The 23,524-nt window shown below is 43.2% G+C and overlaps 1 protein-coding gene across 2 annotated transcripts in view; it reads left to right on the forward strand.

Moving 5' to 3' along the window:
• Positions 1–23,524, forward strand: part of SORCS1 (sortilin related VPS10 domain containing receptor 1) — a 384,379-nt gene that overhangs the window by 154,659 nt on the left and 206,196 nt on the right. For both annotated transcript variants that reach the window (XM_067537229.1, XM_067537228.1), the window contains exon 3: positions 13,313–13,412. In XM_067537229.1, the coding sequence (XP_067393330.1) occupies positions 13,313–13,412 (100 nt within the window). The remainder of the gene's footprint in view (positions 1–13,312; positions 13,413–23,524) is intronic.

Here is a 23,524-nt window from a genome sequence, read left to right on the forward strand (position 1 = left end):
GTTACCATTCGATGTTCAAATGGCAACACAGATCCTACAGTATCGGGTGTGCTAGAATGATAATGGCTGGATGGTGGGAATTTGGCTCTGTAGGTCTCAGCAGGAATGAAAGTGACCTGCATTACACTGGCTTCCTTTTCCCAAAGGAATGTGTTCCGTCATTTGGTAGCCACCCATGCATGTGATTAAGGAGCAGCACTGGATGTTTTTGGAAAGGGATTGCCTCTCCAGTTGTCCTCACAGAGAAGTGGATAGAAACAAAGCCAGGAAGATGGGCGAGGACATCCACTAGGCTTTGACAATGAACAGGAAGAACCTATGGGAAGGAGAAAATGGTCAGAGCCAGTTTAATAAAATTCCCAAACTTTTTTTTTCCTTTCAGGCTTTTAACATAATTTCCAAGGGTTTTTTTAGCAGCATTTTTTCTTTAGCTCTAAGCATCATGATTCCAGCCTCCCGAGAATGGAGAGACATGCTGGTCCCTCAGGTGACTTGATACAGGTGACTTGAGCTCTGTCAGCATGAAGCACCTTGCAGAAGAGGCAGGGGAAAGAAAAACTACACTAACATTTCCACCTGTTCATAGTGGGGTCGGGAAGTATTGGCTGAGCCAGCCCGCCCAGTGCACAGCAAAACTTAAAACACGAAGGGAAGAAGAAGAATTTTCCTACTGAAAAAGAGGGGTGTAATCAGGGCAGGAATCTACCCCAGACACCTGGATTTACCTCCCTGCTCCTACAGTGTAGTGTGGTCTCTTTTGTGACTGAGTAATTAGGGCACAGGTATAACTTCTCATGCAGAAGGTGAGCATTGCATATTTAACAGAAGAGTCAAGCTGAGTCTTGCAAACTGACAGCAGGATCTTTCTGGCTTTGTGGAGGCAGCTGCTTGGGAGACAGGGAAAGCTCTGAGCTACGTCCCCTCGTCATTCTGTGTCCCTCCATTTTTACACTGGTGTAACACCATTACATTAATGAATTTACACCCATCCAAGTGAGATCAGAATCTCTGATCCCAGATCACTAGAGGAGTGAGGGTGGGGCATCTGAATACAGATTTTATGAACTATTGATGTCTCGTGTTCACCAACTCTAGTCTACAGGGAAGAGAAATCATTGTACAATGGATGAAGGAAGATCTTTGTTCAAATGACACAGAAAAGATATTGAGTGAAATCGGAGCAATAGTAAGAGAATAAAATGTGATTCACTCCCCCCAAATCCAGGTTTGACATTTTGTGTGTGAAACTCCCCCCCCCCTTTTTTTTTTTTTTTGTATTCAACCTTTAATTTACAATTGTTGGAGCCAGGCGAGGAGAGAGCCTGTCGCTTGCAATGTGATGAAATGTTATTTCTATGGGAAAAGACGGGGGCATCAGAATCAGGTGTAGAAGAGCCCATTAAATCACAGCTTGCAAGGTTCATGTAATAGACAGCTGGATTGTTAAACACAGAGGCTTTAAATGAGCTATGCTGCCTTGTGGCGAATTTGATGAGATGTGGGGGCTTGAAGTGACCCAATGGAGGGATGCACATTTTCATCCAAGTTCCAGACGCTGCTTGGGGAAACCGAAGACAGCGCTTCTGCCTCTCTGTCTCCTGCACAGGCGTGGGGACAAGACTGCAGAGGGGAGAACCTCTTCCCCTCTCTATAAGGCAGGGTTCCAAATCTAGTTTTCAGCAGAGTGGTAGGTGGAGATCTACTGCCCAGGCTTGGGAGTGTGGTCAGGCCCCTGGCTCTCTTACTGCATGTGTTGTGGCTAGCATCTCTGACTGGGGGCCGCGCAGCAGTTTGCTTCTTTGTGGTAGAGCGGCGTGGTGCACTCTTTCACGTATTAATCCTCCCTTCCCTGAGCTACCTTGCTTTGCTCTGGTGGAACCGCTCTGTCATCTTTGTGGTCGGCTCTGTTTCCTGACAGTCGGCTACTCCCATGGGGGTTTCTCTTCACCCGTATGACTCTCAGGCTTCGTCGATGGAGTTTCCCTTCCTGCAATCATAGGACCAGATGGTGCCTGGCCTCTGCATAGGTGTGGGGGGCAGAGTGGAGGTGAGAGGTGCAGAAGTCCCTCTCTTTCATCCTGGTCGTGGGGCAGATCCCTACAGCAGTCAAGAAGGGGTTAAAGCGCTCCTCTGGTCACAATTCGCTCCAGCCTGCTGCACCTCTGAGGCTTGTCGAGCTGGGGTAGGGAAGATCCTAGCTCAGGGAGGTAGAGTGCTCTGATGCTGGGCTGGAACACAGAACTCCCCCACCCCAGGAAGCAAAGTTTATTTACTGGAAAATGGCTTGAGAGCTCTCACCACCCAGGCCCTCTGAGGGAGAAGAGGATCTGGCTTCTCTTTTCTTGCCTTTATTTTCTTTTGGGAGCTCTAGGACTCGACCCTGGAGGTTTGGATACATGAGGGGTAGGAGCCCAGATCCACACGTGGGACCTGCTCTCCCCTTGTGCTGCGTGGGACGGCAGGCACCTTGTCTTTCGTGGGTGCAGAAGTATTTTGCTGTTTTCATTTGGAGGACTTGACGCTCCTGGAAGGGGGCAGGCTTCCTAAGACTCTGAATCCAATCTAGGGAACACAGTCAGCTGGAGGTGGATGTCCAGGACAAGAGAGGGGCCCAGCCTTGCCCCACAGGGGCACCAGAGAGGCATAACCTCTCAGTTCCCGCTCCCTCTGCCACAGCAGCTGTTAAAATATCAATCCCTACACTTTTCTTAACCCCAGGGATTGCTCCCGGCTGGAGGCTTGGGGAAGGGGGAAGAGCTGCACCTTTGTACGGGTTGGATGAGCATGCACACTAGCCCGGCGTACTTGGGCTCTAGCTAGGCCTGTGTCTGGAATCTCCCTCTGAATTTACCCTCGATACAGGGTTTCGGTGGTCGCCCCCCAGCCGAGTCCCTGAGACCCTATTCAGCAGTCCTCACTGCATGCTCTCTTAGAAGCCTGTTGGGCTTGTGTTTGTTTGCATGCAGATCAAGGGGCACAGATGTCTCCTCATGAGAAGGGCTAAGTACATTTCACTAAACCCGACATGCTTTGCTGGCAGCCTCTGGTGGAGCCCGTGCTTCCGAGCAATAAGAGAGCTGCAGGGTTTCACTGCCACAAAGACGTGTCTTTGTTTTGCACGTTCCGTTTTCCCACGAGGCCATCGGTTCAATGGCATTACGTCAGCATATCTCGGTGCAGTGGGAACAGGAGGACACAAGCCAACAAACCCCATCCAGCCTCCCTGGCAAGGCTGAGTAAGATAAAGGGATACTTACATGTGAAGGAATCTGTCTCAGACAGCCCTCACTTCTGCAGTCACAAACTGGCAGTGAAACCAGTGCAGTTCTGTTGCCCAAGCCAGGGAGTGGCAGGGTTTGGGGCACAGAATGATAGGGCTGGAAGGGACCGTGAGAGGTCTTCTAATCCAGTCCCCTGCACTCCAGGCAGGACCGAGCACATGTGTCCCCTATGCAGCATGGCGCTTGGCTCTGTAATAGATCCCTACAAGCAAAGCAGCTGCAAGAAGTCTGAGCTGCAGAAGGGTTAGGGTTAGGGCTGAAGAATGTACTGCTTGCTGCGTGGCTTGTTGTGACATGGGCGGAGCAGCAGAGACTACTGCAGCCTGACTGGGAGGATTTCTTTTTCCCACGCTGCAGGCAAAGAAACTCCACATACTGTTGTTGTTAATTGCTACTGCAGAAGCACCAGTCATGGACCAAGACCCCAGTGTGCTAGGCGCTGTACAGACACAGAACAAAAAGATGGTCCCTGCCCTCCAGAATCTGGCAGCCTAGGTAAACCTACAGACCAGTATTTGGGCTGGAGTATTTGTGTTGGGCAGAAGAATCTGTGCTATGCTGTATCATTTTTCCTGCTGGTCGGCTCCTTAAACCAAAAATTGAGGAGGATTTTGAGAGATGGGAGGCAGCATTTTTATTCCTTGAGACTGCTCCAAATAAAAGTTTTTTTTTTTTTTTTTTTAATCGAGAGAATCAGTGTTGAAAAAAGCATTCCCACCCCTACCAACGTCCATTTTCTACAGGCTTTGTGAAAAACCTTTTGTATTATTGTTTATTGTTTTTTCTGCTATAAAGTATTCAAGGAAGTTTTTGTAGGTGGAAAACTTTATTTTATGATGGAGAAAAGGCAGTTGTCCTAAGGCAGGGGGGAGAGGGGTGTGTGTGTAAATGAGTAAATTCACAACTTTGCCTGTAATTGTCATTTCAACACTTTTAACTGGCAGAAAACTGCTGTCAACTGGAAATTGAATTGGAACCTAGGGGCAAGAATTTAAAAAGTAGTTGTGCAAACATGGATTGTTAGAGCCTATATTTATGCACAAAGCTAAGGAGAGCAAGGATGGCCCAACAGTTAGGGGTATTAACTAGAGACAGAGCAGCGAATTGAACATGAATCTCCCCTACCAGAGTTCAAGCTGATCCATAGCCAATCTATCTATGCAGGCTAGGAAGCTCAATCCCAGCTGCAGTGTAGACAGACCTTGTGTGACCTTGGACAGATCACTTAGCCTCTCTGTGCCTCGCTTTCTTATATATAAAATGGGAATAATAGCACTGGCCTACCACACAGGCATGTGTTTGTGTAGATAAATGCGTTCAAGAGCGTGAGCTGCTCAGATGCTGTGGTACTGGTGGCCACGCAAGTAAGGTTTCATCCTGAGAGTTTGAACTCTGTGTGAGTCCTAATGAGCAAATTTCTTCCACCTCCCTTTTTTTGAGCCTCTTTAAAAAATTAATTTCAACCTTTCAGACTAAACTTGAGATGTTTTAATGGGGAGATTTAAGCCATGCCACTTAAAAATAGACCTTTAAAGTGGTGCGATCTAATCGTTAGGGCAGTTAATAAAACTGGCCTCTAAACTAGTCTCTTTGAAGATAATAAAACTTTGAACTAGTTTCTGTGTGTCTGCAAGTTGGCCTGTGTTTGAAGTGAATGACGTACAGAGACAGCCATCTGAGAGATGGTATTTGAGTGGGAAAGGCAAAGGCCCTGTGCTGTGAGCCATGAAGGCATAAATACAGAGCAAGGCTGATCCCAAACTGAGAGGCCTAGGAAAGAGTGAGGAAGGGACTGACAGAGTTCAGTACTGAGGGAACAAGGCTTGTCATGGAAAAAGGAAAGAATATCAGTTATACAAATAAACAAAAGTAAAACCACTTAGCTTCTGTTTTAAAAGAAATGGGTAAAATTCTAAAAGCCTTCCACGCTAGCCTCATTCTGCTGCTACTGCAATCAGTAATAATACCTAGCTCTTAGCAGTAAATCTCAAAGCTCTTTACAAAAGAGGCCAGTATCATTAGTCCCATTTTATAGATGAGGCCGAGAGAGAGGCCAAGTGACTTGCCCAAGGTCACTCAGCAAGCCAGTGGCAGAGCCAGGAATAGAGCCCTGGTCTTCTGAATCACAGTTGAGTGCTTTCTTCTCCAGAGCACAGTGCCTCCCCATGGGAGTTGATGTCAAGAGAAGCACTTGGCCCAGGGTGAATGCACAGTACCAAATCAGAATGAAACACCCTGAGGAACCATGAAGGTAGGAATCCAGCAGATTAGTGAGGGCAGGAGCTAGATTATTATTGACTGCCAGTCAAGTGCTGGGTGTGTGCACCCACTGACTTCAGTGGGACTTCTCATGGGCTTAAGTGTGCTGTTTTGGGCTAGAGTGCTCAGCCCCTGGCAGGATCAAGCCCATAGGAAAGGTCAGAGGTCCTGGAAGCTAAACTGACGACTAGGAAAAGGGATTGGGTCTAGGGCCTAGGGAAGCTTTTCTGGGCATGCTTTTGTCTCCATGAGCAGGGCCGGGGGGGATTTAAAGGTTGGAATACTTGGATGATGATGTAAAGAAGCGGGGTTTAAATATATTCGAGCAGGAAGATTGATTTAGATGATGAAGTCTCTATATAACCAAAGTGAAACCATTGGCTCTGGAAATATGCAAGGGTGGGGGGTGGGAGGGTTATTTGAACAAAAGCTTGGGAAAAGCCAACAGGTGCTGAGGAGCATCGAGGTGGGACAAGACCATCTGCTCGTGGTGTTAGTCATGCAAAAGTAACTATCTCTGGTAATAAAGGGTAGGAGAGAAATTGAGAGCAGCAGAGGCTGAGATCCTGGACAAGTAACAGGGTTACAGACAAAGGAGTTAAATCAAAATAGGCACAAGGCTAAAAGTAAAAGCTACAAATGGCCATACAGCGATGTGAGAAGCTTAACAGCAAAAATCAGTGAACTAAAATGCCTAGAAAAGAAGAGGACCATGACGTAATAGGTGGTATGAAAATGGTGGAATGGCAAAAACCAGTGGGGGTACTGTGGGCTATAAATTATACAGGAAAGGCCAGTTCAGCTGAAAGGATGGGAGACTAGCCCTAGACCTAAAAGGGTCCCTTAGGGTACACCTGCACTGCAATAAAAGACCCGTGGCTGGCCCAGGTCAACCAAGCTGCAGTGCTAAGAAATTGCATTGTAGATGTTCAGTCTTGGGCTCGAGCCTGAGCTCTGAGACCTCACGAGGGAGGTCTCTTAAAATCCGGGCCCTCTCCTCTGCCAGCTCCAGTGTTCCTTGCCACGAGGCACAGAGAGATTGTTCATAACAATTAAATTATTCCCTTATTCAAACACAGCAATGAGAGCCGGCCGTAAGCTCCTGCCTGCCCCACGCTGTTCTGCCCCCGGCAAAATGCCAGTCGCAAGCAGCAGTTGCTGCTCTGCAGCTGAAATGGGTTTTAGGGTAGCTCCTCCGCTGGTGTAAATCTCTGTAAGCGCCATAGTAAATGGGTGAAATCCTATGGCCTGTGTCATACAGGAGGTCCTGCCAGACGATCTAATGGTCTCTTCCGGCCTTAAAATCAGGGACATCATTTGGAATGTGCACAAGGAGCAGTTGACTTCTTTCCCCCAGCTTTTCATCGCTTCTTGCCAGCTAGTGCTGTGGTGTCTACCCGGGCCTGAGGCGGCTGCTGTGTGGTGCCCTGGGGTCTCCTAATTGCTGCATGGTCAGCGCTGCCACCGTCCCCAGCAGCGGGACAGGAAGCAGTGGTGGCAGGACTGGAGCCGAAGGCAGAGCAAGCTGGGCCCTGATCCCTGCCCTGGGCCGGCCATGGGTGAAGCGTTACCCTCCGTACTCCCCAGAATAGGACCGGCGCGCCCCTCCCTGGGATGGGACTAGCCTGCTAATCCCACGAGCAGTCACGGAGGGGGAGGCAGACGTGGTGATGCTGATGCAATGTTCCCCCCACATCCCCTAGGAATTTTTCTGTCATGACCCCCCTGCTTAAAATCTATGACGGTAGCCTGCCGTGAGCACAGCTTTGAAAGGAGTCAAAGCAGCAAGTAGGTTTTGTGATTTATGTCTTTTCGAATGGAAAGAGTGTCATGATTTAAAAAAGAAACGAGAAGAAAACACAACAGCATTGTAAGGATGCAGAAGAACCAGAAAATGAAACAGATCTGTTTCGCTGCTCAAGTGGAGTGAAGCGGAAAAAGAAACAAACAGCATAAATGGTGCCAAATACATTCAGTGTTTGAAAATAAATCTATTTCTATGCTATGAGCTGTTAGCAAGGAATTGCGTGTTTTAAAATGGGCTTTATTTTATTCTGATGGTGTCCTTTTTCAGGACTATGGACAAACTGCTAGGCTGTCAGAGGAGAGATTGACAATATTTATATGGGCCAGAATCCAAGTATAGCTTTTTTTTTTTTTTCTTGTTCAAGTGCCCCAGACTGGCCTTTCTGCATGGCTGTGTGATGACTAGCTAACTTTCAACTCTGCAGCAGCTCAGGCAAAATAGAGAAATACCAGCAGCCCCTACATCTGTGACAGAAGGAAGTAAATAACAATATCAAGCAATATATTTAGACCCTACATTTAAAATGACATGCTTCAGGATTTCAATGCACAATATTTAAGGTAGCCGAAGATAATTTCCTTAGGGTTCATATCACCGGTTGATGCAGATTGCTTATTCTGCAATATTGTGAGGTATGGATTGAGGTATTCATGACAGTAGGTAGACTAATGGAATTCTGTGACTTATTTAATACGTGAAGGAGTTTGTTATAATACTGTAATAGAAATGTCACTTGCCCTGATGAGGGTACGTGGGATGGGGGGAGGAGAAGCCGTCAATGAATAATAATGAAGTTATTTAAATGTCAACTTTCTCACAAATACTTTACAAAATATAAATTATTCTAGATGGTTTCTAGCTAGTTTGGTCTGAATTTACTAAGCAGAGAAGCCATAGATTCAGACCCTTTTTGGGTATTTGGTGCTGTTTTATATTTTACATAGCCAAATGAACTGGCAATAACTAAAGTATTTGTCTTATTGGCTGCATGGAAAAAAAGTTTGATTTCAGATAAACATTAAAGGGTCTTATTCTAAATAGTCACTGGTACAAACCAGGATTGACTCCCCTGAAGCTAATGAAATGAGTATGGCCTGCAATTAGGGTCAGTCAAATCAGGATCAAGCCAAATACTCTCTGAATATTCCACTTTTCTATTTAGTATTTGAATTCCAGTAGCACCCATGATATTTTAGTGTAACATGCAGACACGCCCTTATTGGAGGAGAAAGTTGCGTTGCTTTAATTAAAGGTGTGATTTTCTTTTTTTAAACTAGTTTAGTTAGCTTGGTGCAAACCCCTGTGTGTTCTCAGTTCATTTTCAGAGTGGCTTAGTTTGGTGTCGCTTAGGTTGATTGAAAACAGCTTTAAGCTAAGTTAAAATAAGCCACCCTGAAATTGAACTAAGTGTCCACACAGGCGTTTGCAGCAGTTTAAGTAAATCAGTTTAAAAACCAGGTTACGATAAACCAATGCAGATTCTGTGTATAGACAAGGATTAATGTAGCATAAGTCTTTGTTCCCCTCTAGGAGACAAGGCCAGGTACAGAAGTTTGTCAGCTACTGCCTTTGAGCTAATGGATCTGGCTTTCCATCTCAGGCAACAGGGCAAGCTTATGTTTTTGGATCCAGAAATCTTTTGTGTTCAGTTCCTACAGATGACGCTCCAGCAGTATAGTTGCATTAGGCACTGTACATACTCACAGGAAGATTAGGTATTGGTATGAGCTTACCATTTAAGAAGGGAACCAACCTCTGACATGACAGGTGGGGGGGGATATCGATCAACATATAACCCGCTAGGGTTCCATTTGGTGATTCTGTTAAACAGTGGGTACCAAGCTGTACGACAAGCTTTCTATAGACTGGTCATACAGGGCTAAGTTTCCATCCTGCCAACCCCATCAAAAGCACCAGTGCTCTTTCCGTTGAAATCCATGGGCATCTTGAACTGCTTGTGGTGCTTCCACTGTAGCTGTCCTGTAAGCAAATGGAAGGTTTGATTCTCCGTGGCTGCCCGTCTAGCTCTCCTAAACACTTACATAGTAAGGGGAATATGGAGCCTTGACAAGGCCTTCACTGGGGAGGGGCAGACCAGCAGCATCCCAGGGGTTTATCCAGGCACACTCGACACTTCACACATGGAATAAAGCACTGCCTTCCTGGGATGCAGGTGGAAGACTTGAACTCCACTTCGATGCAGCAGAGAGAGAGACTCCAGTTCAGCCTGTTGTTTAAACATATGGATCATGTTAAACGCGAGTTGTCAAGAGAGTTAGCCAATATTATTCACCGCTTTCCTCCCAATCAACAAAACGGCTTTTTGACAAAACAGAAAGTTTGTGACAATTAATGTTTTTTTTTGTCAAAATATGTCATGATTTCAACAAAAACAAACAACTAAATCTGGGTTTTGAAAAAGAAAACCATTTTTTGTTTTCCAATGAAAACTTGAAAACGCTTGCTGAAAATGTGAGTTCTTCATTTTCTTCTAAGCTTTTTGTGGAAATATAATATTTTTTTCTGATCAGCTTTAGTCAGTGGGTCTACCGTTATGCTTAAAGTTATTCATGTGTTTAAGTACCCTGTTCACCTGGAACCATGATTGGTATATAATATAAAGTATGTAGTAAAGAAAGCAAGCCTTGTTTTTCTGCCCATGGCTAATTCTCTATAATTAGTTTATTCTGTTGGAAAAAAATCACCGTTTTCTGTCAGAAAAATGTCGATTCAACTAAATCAAAACATTCCATCGGGATGTATCGGTGTTATTGAATTTTTTTTATTGAAAATTATTGAAAAGATTCATTTTGACAAGGTTGAAACATCTTGTTTTCTTTTATAAAAGAAGTCAAAATGATGATGTTACAAGTGGAAATAATACAGTCAAAATGAAAAGTATTAACCATATAGAAAAGAAACATTTAGACAAAGTTGGAAAAAAGTTCCAATTTTTCCAACATGAAATTTTTGTTCCACATGAAATTTTTGAATTTTTGTGTTGACTTGGGAATGAAGAAATTCAGGATTTCCAGCAAAACAGAATTCTATGTTCTGACCAACTCTGTATATAATATTTAGTCCATGTATTAAAAAAAATAAGGGCAGCATTCAAATGGCGTGTGAGGAACATCTAAAAACAGATACAATTAAGATGCATCTAGTTGTGTTTTTTGGAGTGTGTGATTATTGGTTATTTAGGGAAGAATTATGAAAAGCATGGGTTATGGATAAGATTGAAATCAAATGCTAGTTCCTTTTGATCACTTGCATATTTGTTCATTTGCAAAACATCTTGGTGATGGTTTTTTTTCAAGCTTTCCTTTATTTCTAATGCTTTTATAGATGTTGCCAGACGCTTTCTCTTCCATCTGTAGATAACGTTACCTTGTAAATAAAGCCATGAATGCAAAATAATTGCCTAGAGATTCAGAAAAATGGTTAGTAATTCTGAATATAAGATTATTACTTACAATAGACTTGAAACATCTGTTTGGTGGTTGGTTTTTGTTTTGTCTTGTTTTGCTGTGTGGCTTTTTAAAAATATCTTCATAATAAAATGTATGCAATGAATTCTCCTGACAATTTTCATGGTGCAATTTTCATGAGATAACATTAGTGTAATTAAAGAGAGACATTAACTCATGAATCAATATACAGATTCCTAACACTATGGGCCAAATTCTGCCCTTTGGTAACATACTGTTTCATCTTTATTGATAGTCTCAGTTTAAAAAGAGGCAGAATGTGGCTCAACACAATGCAACAGAAATGTCAATAAAGAGCATATACAAATCTTGGCTACGGGGAGGCAGTGTGGAGAGGTGGCTAGTGCAACCGATGGAGGTCAGGAATTCAGGATCGTTTTGTATTCTGCCTGCTGTGTGTGGCTCCCATATGTTCAAAAGCAGAACTAACAGTAATGATACCCCCATCTCCTCCTTCTCAGCCCATAGGAGAGTGTGTGTGTGTGTGTGTGTGTGTGAGAGAGAGAGAGAGAGATGATAGATATAAGTTTACACAAGGTCACGGTCATTCTTATCTCTTTGTGGGAGTGAATGGGCTAGTTGTCTCCTCTTGTAAAGAGCTGCCTCCTACTTGCTGATGGCTTCATTGTTCTGGTGGAATGTCTCTGTCCTGGGAACACATGGTCACAAAGGATGGGGGAATCTTTGGCCAATCCTATGGGAGGCATTGCCTAACAAAACAAGCTTCAGCTGGATTCTGTATTCCTTGTGGAACCAGTGTAAAGAGTGGAGCACTAGGATAACATGCTTATGTTGACCTAGGTTGCTAAGCAAGGAAGCTGTTGCATTTTGCACCACTCGGAGCTTTTTTCTGAGTGTGTGGTTTAGTTGGAGCTGCTGGGAACAGTTTTATCAAAATATGCTGAACTGAAATGTTTTTCAGAGTGGTATCAGTTTTGACAAAAGCAAAGAGAGAGAGAGGAGAAAACGCATGTGTGCGCGCACACACACACACACGTTATGTAGCCCAGTGGTTAGGGCACAGGCTTGGGATGTGAGTGTGCTAGGTTCCAGTCCATGCTCTGCCTGATGTGGAGTGATTACAATGAAAAACTGCTATGAATCAGGCAGAGGAAGGCCTGGCACCTGGTTCTCCCCCATCCCAGAATAGTGATCTAACCATCAAGATACAATTCCATAATTGTCCTGATAATCATGTTTTGATCCCAAAATGAACACTGACGAAATCGTGTTTTTCACAAAAATATTTGAAAAGTTTTGTTTTTGTTAAAATGTGGCATTAAAACCAATTTTGAAACCTTGAAGATTGCTGTGAAATGGAATGGCCATCCTCTAGGTTTAATTCCTAGATATAATGAGATGTAATAGCCAAACCTTGAGATCATGGATGTCAGTAGCCAAGCCTCAGAATGATAAGATGGGAGGCAATCTTCATGCCATCTGTAAATGGAAGTGGAAGTTTTTGGTGATCATCTGTGCATTATAATGATAAAACTTGTGTGTGTGTTTTTTGTTTTTTGTTTTGTTTTGTTTTTGTTTTTGTTTTGTTTTTTGTTAAAGGAACACTTTCTTTTTTAAAAATATTTACTCTTGTCCAGAAACCTGTTGCATTCTTCCACGGTGTATGGTCCCAGACGGTACTAGGTCTTCCATCATACCCCATTCTAGATGCTGGAAGATAATTCTTTTAAACAGGCGCCACATAACGAATTGCATCTCTTGCTAATAATTGATCTCCATTCCAGTGAAGTGTCAGAATAAAGTTCTTGGCAACATTAGAAAGCCTCAAGTGTTTTCTTTATCTGCTCTTAAAGAAGAAAAATAACCGATGTCTCTATTGGCAACATTGATATGAGGGGTACTTTCAAAAGAAGCACATCGGTTTGTATGGTCACCTGTTAAGCCTTTTTTTAAAACCATCCTCCGCCTGATGGCCCACAAACCAAGTCTATGTGAACTGCAACACTCATGCTGTTGGGTTTTCATGAAGGACATCAGTGGCTTTCATTCTGAGAACACATTGTCTGTAGTGAACAAACAGCCTAAGGAACAGCACTTGGTCGTGCCTGAAAAGGACACAGTATTTTATGTTTAAAAAAAAAAAAAAAAAAAACCTTAGTGAGCTTGGAATGTACTGAAGTGATCATTTAGCCCCTCGCTGTCAGTTATTTGGCATTTACAGTAATTATCATAATCTCCTCTTCTATCGAGAATTAATGTTTCATGCTGTATGTGTTTGTTTTAAAGTGCAGTGGGAAGATGCTGTTTTTAATTTTTCCTAATCCAATTTAAATGCAAATGTTAACCACTCACATGATGCTGTGTGTACATAATTAAGCATCATCATATACTACATGAATCATTCAAAAAGCTCCAGAAAGCCATTCCACTATGTAAAACATAGGATTTACATTGAAAAGAAGCCAAGTGGCTTGTGCCTTTTGTGGTTAAGTATTTGTACTCTCTTTGACTTCTAGGTCAACAGATTATGGGACAACATATGAGAAGCTGAATGATAAGGTTGGCCTAAAGACTATTTTGAGCTACCTGTACGTCTGCCCAACAAACAAACGCAAGGTAAGTGAGAATATATTTTAGTGTGTTTGATATGACTTCTGTCTTGGCCAGTTAATCATCATCCATTCCCTAAATATCCATTACTGCTAATGTAAGTACTATGGACCAGATTCTGTGTTTTGTTTGTGTAAATTGGCATAGCTCTATTGAAGTAAATACCAATTTACATCAGCTGAGGGTCTGGTGCAGTGATCGTCTACAAGACATGGATGGGCATAAAAGGTATCGAAAGCCAGTCCTATTTATACCTTCTGGCTGGGAATAATTTCATTGTTTGGAAGTGGAGAGACTCGTTAAAATGTGAGGAATGCATCTTTAGAGGTCAGATTGCATGTAAGGTTGTTTGCCTTGAAAGAGCTAGCTAACTAAACAGGATCTGACAAAATCCTGAAGAGAAAATGCCTCCCCAAGCCCAAAAGGTTTTAATTAGACAAGCACCCCACTGAGTAACTATTTACCAAGAATTTGTAATGCTGGCATGCTCGTAAAAGGCAGATGATACTTTTTCTTCTATACATTTCTGATTGGGTCTCTTGTGGTATCAAGTATAGGGCACAGGATATGAAGGAGTAGGGTTATTACTGGGAATGATGGCCTGGATTGTCCCACCCAGACCTCTGATCAAAGGGGACCCACACACAGGATCTCCCTCAAATTCCATATTAAGCAAGATATCAGCTGTTTCCATGGTACCATTCACTCTCTCTCTGCAGACCCTGCTGATTCCTCTCTGCCTGTTGTGTGTATCCTTTTAGAGTGCTTGCTTTTTTTGGGGGCAGGGCCTTCATTTTCCTCTGCACTTGAAAGGTACCTAACAAACTTTGGGCCCTACTGCGATATAAATGATAGTTAATTGTGTAGTACTATATGAGGGTATAGGGAAACCGGGACAGTGCATATGGAGTGAAAATTTCCATGCAGTGTACCCTGGATATGCACCTGCACAAAGGAAAAAGACCAGAAACACCAGCATTTCTGATCTTAAAGTCTACGTTTGCCTGAGGCATGGGAACAGTTGTTGAAGGATTGTTCATTTGGGGTGAAATTCACCCTGCTGCAGAGTACCAGCACAAGGCTGGGTACCAAATCCTATTTAATTCCTTAATCTTCCTCCTAGAGCATGGGTGACAAATCAGGGTGGGATCCTGTCTGTAGGGTTTAACTGGGATTTGAATGTTGCATAGGCTTTGTGCTGGCCCTTTGCACAGTGGTGAATGTCACCCTTTTATTATGCATTTATTCTGTAATGAGAGACTGTAGAGTTGTATGTAGTAGTGGCAGAAATGATAATTTGGGTAATCCAATTTGATACCCTGCGTTTTATGTAAGTGCTTTTCCCACAAATGGCTACTGTGACCTATTATATGTCATAGAGCAATTGCCATTTGCACCTACTAAGTTTCCTTGAGACAGCATAAACTTCTGTCCTCTGAAAACTCAGAGTTTTAAGTCTATGAATATCTCCAACTTGCTTATGAGGTCTGGCTCATCCATTTTTTTGCATTCATCAACCACATTCTGGTTTTCCACATTAAATATTGAATTGCCCATCTGTGACTAGAGCGCAGGGGATAAACACCACTTCCAAATAAACAGGGAAGAATGATGTACATGAAGGCATCTAGATGACTTGAAAACCTGTATTTACCTAGGATGCCCATGTAGTCTGAACAGAACCTTCATAGTCACTAGTTTTTTGTATAATGTATCATTGATACTCTGGTAACTCTTACTCAGGTAACTTTTCATCCCCCAGCTAAAATGGAATTTGCAAATTAAGGCCTCAGTCCTGCAAACACTTCCCTACGTAAGTAACTTTATGCACTGAGTCAACCCATGGATTTTAACAAGATTATGCACGCAAGTGAAGTTATTCATGTGCAGAAGTGCTTGCAGAACTGGGCTTAATTCAGAGTATCCTAGTTGAAATGATCCTGTCGTTTCTATACATCATGGACAAGATTGAGAAGTGTACCTTTAGCAGTATGTTTAGACTATGCCTACACTTGGTGGTGGGGTGATTCCCAGCTCAAGCAGACATAATTGCCTAGCTGTCTTTGAATTGGCATGCTAAAAATAGTCATAGCTGTGAACAGGGGAGCAGGCTAGCTACCCTGAGTATGTACCCCTAGGATCTGGGCAGTTTTGTACTTGGGGCAGCTAACCCACATTGCCACTAACCACTGCTCATGCTACCATGACTACCCTACTATTTTTAGCACACTAGGTCCATGAGAGCTAGCACCAGTATGGCTATGTGAGCGGGGAATCAGGCCCTTAGCTCCCAGTGTAGACATAGCCTTTCAATTATGACATTTGCAGCAAAGGAGATTTAAGTTATATATTAGGAAAAACTTTCGAACTCTAAAGATAGTTAATCTCTGCAACAGGTCACCTACGGAGGTTGTGGAATCCCTGTCACTGGAGGTTTTTAAGAGTAGGCTTGACAAACACCAGTCAGGTGTATACCTGGTCCTGCCTTTAGCATGGAGGGGCTGGACTAGATGACCTCTTGAGGTCCCTTCCAGCCCTACTTCTCTTATGATTCTGTCCAGTTTGATGTTTGAGACATGGATGTTTCCAAAAAGAATGGGAAAGAGCAAGGTGGTTTTGGGGAGGAGAGATCTATGGAGCTGGGAATTTGGACAGCTGTTCCAGTTAGTGTCGCAAATGATGTGTGGGGAATTATACAAAATGTGAGTTATCAGTGACCGTGTTGGGTTATCCCAAATATGCTTAATGCTGGGACAGTATAACAACTGGTGTCCTCTCTGGGATCATCCTAAGGGAAGAGACTGTCTCTCTTGCAAGCTGTGTGAAAGCAAAATTTCTACTTGAATGCTGACCTTTGAACTGTGTGTGGATGCAAATGAGTGGATTTAAGATGTGGAGCATCACTGCTTCCCTACTCCAAATGGACTGAGATTTTGCATTGTTTGCATGATTGCTGGAGGACCCCAAAAGAAGAATGGTCTGCCTTGGCTTCTGTAGAGCTACCTGATTGATGTAGCACACTTAACTAAATTGCTAAGATTTCACAAATCAGGCTGGATAATGAGATCTTGATTTTTTTTAAAAACACACAGGCTTGTAGCTCTCCTAGTCCCACAAAGGAGTTCAACACAAATTACTGAAACTGAGTGCAGCACTTTGAGAGGGGATGATGGCTGACTGTTCTCAGACATTTAATGTAATGGGAGCAGAGAGGGGGTCCTAGCCATTTAAACCAGGATTTTTATTGTTAAATGGAAGTGAAAAAAAATGTACAGCTGCAGATAAATGGGGCTCTCAGGGTCGCCTTTTGAAATGCTGATAGATTTAAGAAACATGGTAGGACAATGAAGGTCTCTACAATGGTGAGAAAATCAATAAAGTTGACGCAGCAGTATATTTGTGTACAATTTCTTTCCTTGCATCATGATATATTTTCCAATGAGATATGCATTTGATATATGTAGAAAGGGATGTGCTTGAATAAAACCTGGATCTAGGCCCACTGCAAAGTTCTCTTGTGATATTTTTCCTAATCAGTTTTCTCTAATACACATAGAATAATAAAATATTAATACTTTGCACCGATATCATGCATGTCTTCTGATGGTCTCAAAGCTGGTGTGTTGCTTATTCTCCCATGGAAGATTAGGCAGAGATTTTTGGCACTTTTACTTTAGTATGCTTAACTTGAGATGCCTTTAAAAGGACCTACTTTTCAGAGGGTAGGAACTCCACTTTTTCTGAAAATCATGGCCCATTGGAATTATTATTGACTTATTAATACAAGATACCATCACAACACCAATTCAGCCATAAATTCCTTTATTAAATCCAAGGGCCAGATAACATTTATACAATTCCTTCAAACAAGTCTAAAAAGTCTAAATAATGAGCAATTCTTACACCAATGCAGTAACCAACATAGATAAGCAGTTGATTAAAATACTCACAAAAGGCCTAGACCCGGGGTTGCTTAAACCCATGTTGGCTGGCTCCAACTGGATAAGCAGGTACTAGTAATGAACCTCTTAATATCTTACCTTTTGATACTCTATCGAACAAGTGATGCCATTTTCAATTGCTAGCTTTAATTAAGAACCAGTTTGAGGTTGACCCCTTTCCTGGACTCGAATAGACAAGATTCTGAATGGGCTCCTTCTTTAAGACCACATTGGTATGTTAAAGGTTACTACCAGTTCATCTCAGAACATCTCTTCTTTATTGTTCAAACTAGCTAGAACCATTCCTGATGATTAGATGCTTCTCATCAGCCACATTTTTTTAGCTCTGCATTTCCCCAAAGCTTCTCTTGCCAGATGCCACATTCCTTCTAATTTCTAAACCTATCATTTTCAAGGCCGTGTTACATTTTCCCCCTTTATTTTCAAAGCCTCTCCATGACTCATATTTTATTTTACTTAAACTAAAAATACACACGTTTCCTTCATTCCTATAGGGCCCCACTGAAGCATCTCAAGACGGATGCACTTACAATCACTAGTCACTTCTGAAAATCTTGATGTGTTTTGTAGTTGGCCTTTGACTAATTTCTCTGTAAGCTTGCTCAGGAATGGGACTTTTGACACTGGGCAATATATGGCTAGAACTGATGTGTCCAGGGTAGGGTTATTTTTCCCCAGTGTCGGTTAGGCTATTGTGTGTTTGAAGGAGGAAGGGAAGATTCCTTCTGTGAACAATGTGTTGGCTATTTCTGTCAGGAGTGGCATCAGTTGTTTTTTGACTCCTTCATAAGCCAGGAGGGGTGTGGGTTGGCCCATTCCTGCAGCCCTTAAGCATCCAAAACTCCCATTGCTTTGTTATATGTGTGTGTAAAGTTTCCAAAATTTGGATCAGGGGGTATAGATCTAAATTATCTAAATTATCTAAATTAGTTGTTCTACTTGTTGGTCAATACTAGGACCGGTGAACTGGTTCGGCTCAAATACCAAATTGACCAACACCTTCTTCCCCAAAACTTGAACTGAGCATAACTTTTTTCAAATTTAAAAATGTGGATGCTCTTTTTTTTGTTTTCGTTTTTTAAAGTTCTCAAGAGCCTCAACTGCTTGGATTTGGCTGCCCCAGGAAGCAGAAGTTAATAAATGGCATATTAATAATTTATCAGATCAATGTATGAATGAATAAATGATGTCTCATTCTGGCTGGCCCGCAAAGAGGATATGGGACCTTCTGCTAGAAGCTGGTGAAGTTCTTCTTCACCTTGAGTAATAAGGGTCTTCTTGTTTTATGGTGGAAGGACTAGGATTATGGTCCCAGCTCCCAATGGAAGGGGTTTATGTAGTAATTGTGTCTGATGTTTGCTGGACATAGTTTATTACCCATCTTCCCAAGTAGTAGCCATTTTTTTAGCTAAAGCTTGGCTACAAGAAGACAGGATAATTTGACTTCTGCGCTACTGGGGTGTAGAGAAGCCTCAACAGAGTGACAGAAGATGCAGCACATGAAGTCAAAAGGACATTTTTAAAGGATAGAGTTGGATTATCAAAAGCTGATTTATGTGAGAGAATAGTTAGGTTAGTGCTGAGTGCTTTTGAAAATCCTGCTTGTAATGTGTGTATTCTTATGTTATAAGAATCCAACAAAGTACTTAAGCATATGCTTGAAGTTATGAGTAGCCCCATTGACTGAGAGCAAGAGAGAGCTTTAAATTATTACTCTGTCTGGAATTTGTAGTGAAATACACTTAAAACTGGACATGTTTTTTGCATTTCCATGTGGAATGGAAAATGCCTTAATTTTGTGAAAGAGGGCGGGGGATATTTGTGAATTTTTCTTTCAAGAATGTTTCCACTGAAAACTCTTTTTGATCCTGGGGACAGAAATTCTTTTCACAATATTTAATCATTTTTTAAGAAGTCCAGTTAATTCGAGAAATAATACCGTGCTTTGAAAATTTGGGAAAGATTGTCAGTCACCTTGTTAAGCCATGTGGCGTTAGCTTTTCAGTAGAAATATCCACTTCTTTAAAGATATATTTTAGAAAGAGAGAGAGAGACACACACACACACACACACACACACACACTGGATGAAGGGTGAGTAGACTATCATTGCTAGGTAAATACTGCAAATATTTTTCCCTTGAATATTTGCTTGACATTTCAAATGAATTCTCTTTGGTTGCACTCTCAACCTTTAATGTTCTCTCTTCCACAAACATTTCTCTAGTAAGGTTTAATGGAAAATAAATTTTAAGCTTCTACTCTTGCCTAATCATGGAAAGCAAATGATATATTTTTTTCCTGAGTATTTGCATAAGAAACTTGGTTAAGGAAATGATTCAGCAAAGCCATTCAGCATGTGTTTAGGCTTAAGCATGGGCTTACAGTTCTCTCTGTTAAGAAACTGCTTAAGTGCTTTGTTTAACTTTAACTACATGAGTAGTTTCCTTGAAGGTAAGTAGATGCTTTGCTGATACAGGGCCTATTGGTTGTATTACATCCAATATAGGAAACTGAACACATGCCCTGTACTTAATGTAGCCACCTCTTCTCATATACAGACATCAGAGCTCAATGTCCAGGCTCTGTAACTAGAGGATAGCATCTGTATCAAGGGAAGCGAGGCATTGTAAACCGCCTTCCAGGTGTCAAGTCGGGCAGTGTTCCACCACATGTTGTTGTCTGGAATGCTGCTTCACAATCATACCAGAGCATAGTTGTGGCAACTCCAGAGGAGCCTGGGGCAGGCTCTACAATCAAATGGACTGGGAGGCAGGGGAATGATGGAGTCCTGAATTTACTTAGTGTATTAGACTCTTTCCTACCAATGCTTCTATTCTATAAGAATGTAGTTTTCAGATCCCTGGCAACGCTGATCATCTGTGCCTGATAAAAGACCAGTAGCACTTCCCCCCTCCTCCCCCCCAGGTGTCCATGAGCTACCATTACAAAAGCGTGTCAAGAGATCAGCCTTGGTGTGTCATCCTCTCTCCAGAAGTGGGGTTGCTCCCCTGAATATGATGAGACCTTTTGAGTTAGCATTGCATGTTGTTTCCTGTCTGAAAATGGGGAATCCGTCAATGGGAGACCTAATAGGTTGATTTCATTTGTCAAACCTTAACAGTAATGGCATCTCATCAGAGATCTGGTGGAGCCCAGTGCGCTAGCACATTCAGACTGGAGGTTGGGGTATAATTCAAGCAGCCACTAATAATAGAGGTGTCCAGATTCAGCTCCATGTTGACAAGCTGAGTGAGGCGGCTGCACCCCTGAGACTGCACAGCAGTACTCAGCTGAAGCAAACACTAGGGCAATAAAGATGAACAAAGATCAAAGGGTCTGCTCCCAAGGAGGATCCTGGTAGTTTCCCTGTTTAAGGCGGAACAGGAAGATACCTTCACTTTCAGGCGTTCCAGGTCAGGCCGGTGTGTAAGGCTATGACTGAGTTTTACTCCCAAGTATGTGACAACTGCTTGGAATGGCAGTAACCATCCTTGCTCAAGGATGGGTCAATTATCAGACAATTGTTTAAATGAAAGTAGTTGTCAGTTTCCGTGTCTTCAGTCAGACAAAGTACCTGATCTTGGGTGCATCACCTGCTTCTAAATACTAAATTGGGTGAACTTAAGTGCCTGGTATTAAATGAGGCTATTGATATAATAGGTATTACAGAAACTAGTAAAATGGTGGCAATCAGTGGGACATGGTAATACCAGGGTACAAAATATATAGGAATGACGGAGTAGGTTGTGCTAGTGGGGGAGTGACACTATATGTGAAAGAAGAGTCAAATAGAGTAAAAATATTAAATGAATCACACTGTACCACAGACTCTCTGTGGATAGAAATTCCATGCTTGAATACTAAGAGGATAGCAGTAGGAATATACTACCGCCCACCTGACAAGGACGGCAGTGGTGATTGTGAAATACCTGGGGAGATTAGAGAGGTTACAAAAATAGAAAACTCAATAATAGTGGGGGATTTCAACTCTCCCCATATTGACTGGGCACATGTCACTTCAGGAGAGGATGCAGAAATAAAGTTTCCAGACATCATTAATGACTATTTCTTGGAGCAGCTAATCCTGGAGCCCACAAGAGGAGAGGCAATTCTTGATTTAGTCCTAAGTGGCGCACAGGATCTGGTCCAAGAGGTGAATAACCACTTGGTAACAGTGATTGTATTATAATTCAATTTAACATCCTTGGAGAGGAGGAGCAGAAATACCGAAGAAGCCCACCACAGTAGCATTTAACTTCACAAAACTGAGGAAGCTAAATGGAAATTAAAAGCAACAGTCACAAGTCACTAACAGCATATTGGGGTACATTAGTAGGAGCATTACCAACAGATTGAGGGAAGTGATTATTCCCCTCTTTTCGGCCCTGGTGAGACCACATTTGGAGTAATGTGTCCAGTTTTGGGCCCCCCACTATAGGAAGGATGGAGACAAATTGGAGAGAGTCCAGTGGAGAGCAATACAAATGATTAGGGAGCTGGAGCACAGGACTTATGAGGAGAGGCTGAGGGAACTGGGCTTGTTTAGTCTGCAGAAGAGAAGAATGAGGGGGGATTTGATAGCAGCCTTTAACTACCTGAAAGGGGGTTCCAGGGAGGATGGAACTAGGCTATTCTCAGTGGCCGTAGATGACAGAACAAGGAGCAATGGTCTCAGGTTGCAGAGGCGGAGGTCTAGGCTGGGTATGAGGAAAACGTTTTTCCCTAGAAGGGTGGTGAAGCACTGGAATGGGTTACCTAGGGAGGTGGTGGAATCTCCATCCTTAGAGGTCTCTAAGGCCCAGCTTGACAAAGCCCTGGCTGGGATGATTTAGTTGGGGTTGGTCCTGCTTTGTGCAGGGGGTTGGGCTGGATGACCTCCTGAGCAGGGCTGGATTAACTCTCCTGTGGGCCCCGGCTATTAGATTTGGTGGGGGCCCTTACAGGCCGGCACAGCGGTGCTCTGGGGGCAGGAAGCGCTCAGGCCAGAGGTGCTCCGGGGGGCGGGGCAGGCTGGTGTTGTGGTGTGGCATGAGCTGGCAGTTCTCCAGGGCCTGGAGGGAGTGCTCCGGCCAGGCCTGTTGTAGACCGGCCAGCCTGGGGATGAGGCAAGCCGGTGCTGTGGTGCGGCATGGGCTGGTGGCGCTCTGGGGACTGGGACAGATGGCCAGCCTGGTGCTGGTTTGGGTCCGCCCCTGGTGCTGGAGCTTTTTGGCAGTGGGGGGAGGGCAGCCGCTGGGGCATGGGGCGGCCAGGGTACGTTGGGGTGGGGCAGCACTGGGGCATGGGCTCTGGGGGCACTCCGGCACTGGGGCCATCCAGCCAGCCTGACTGGTGCTCAGGCCACCCAGGGCGGGACTCTGATGGGAGAGGGGTTGAAGAGATGTGGCTTCAGGTGGAGGGGGGGGGGGAATGGAGGCTAGCCTCCCCGAGCAGGTGGTTCACCAGCTGCTCAGATTTATTTTTGCGGGGCTCCCCTTAGCCCGAGGCCCTGAGCTGCAGCCTCTAAAGCCCCTGCATTAATCCAGTCCTGCTGTTGAGGTCCCTTCCAGCCCTAATATTCTGTGATTCTAAGAGCGAAATGTCTGCAAGCTGCATGGAAACTTTTTCAAAACACCATAATAGAGGCTCAAACTAAAAAAAAAAAAAAAAAAAAAAGCCCCCATGGCTAAACAGAGGAGTAAAAGAGGTAGTTAGAGGCAAAAAAAGCATCCTTTAAAAATAGGAAATCAAATCCTTCTGAGGCTAATAGAAAGTAGCATAAACTCTGATAAGTCAAGTGTAAAAGCATAATTATGCAGGCCAGAAAAGAACTTGAAGCAAAAGACTCAAAAATTAACATCAACATTTTCTTTTCAGTACATCAGAAACAGGAAAACTGTCAAATAATCAGTAGGGCACTGGATGATCGAGGTGCAAAAGGAATATGTAAGAAAGACCAGACCATTGTGGAAAAGCTAAATGAATTATTTTAATTGGTCTTCACTGCAGAGGATTTGAGGGAGATTCCCGTAACTTATCCTTTTTTTTTTTTTTTTAAGGTGACACATCTGAGGAACTCTCTCAGATGGAGGTGTTAGTAGAGGAGGTTTTGGAACAAACTGATAATTAAACTGTAAAAAATCACTGGACCAGATGGTATTCACCAAAGAGTTCT

Source organism: Emydura macquarii, unplaced genomic scaffold (genome assembly GCF_026122565.2).
Source record: "Emydura macquarii macquarii isolate MOO-44397 ecotype Brisbane River unplaced genomic scaffold, CSIRO-AGI_Emac_v2 contig_3692, whole genome shotgun sequence".
Taxonomy (NCBI): Eukaryota; Metazoa; Chordata; order Testudines; family Chelidae; genus Emydura; species Emydura macquarii.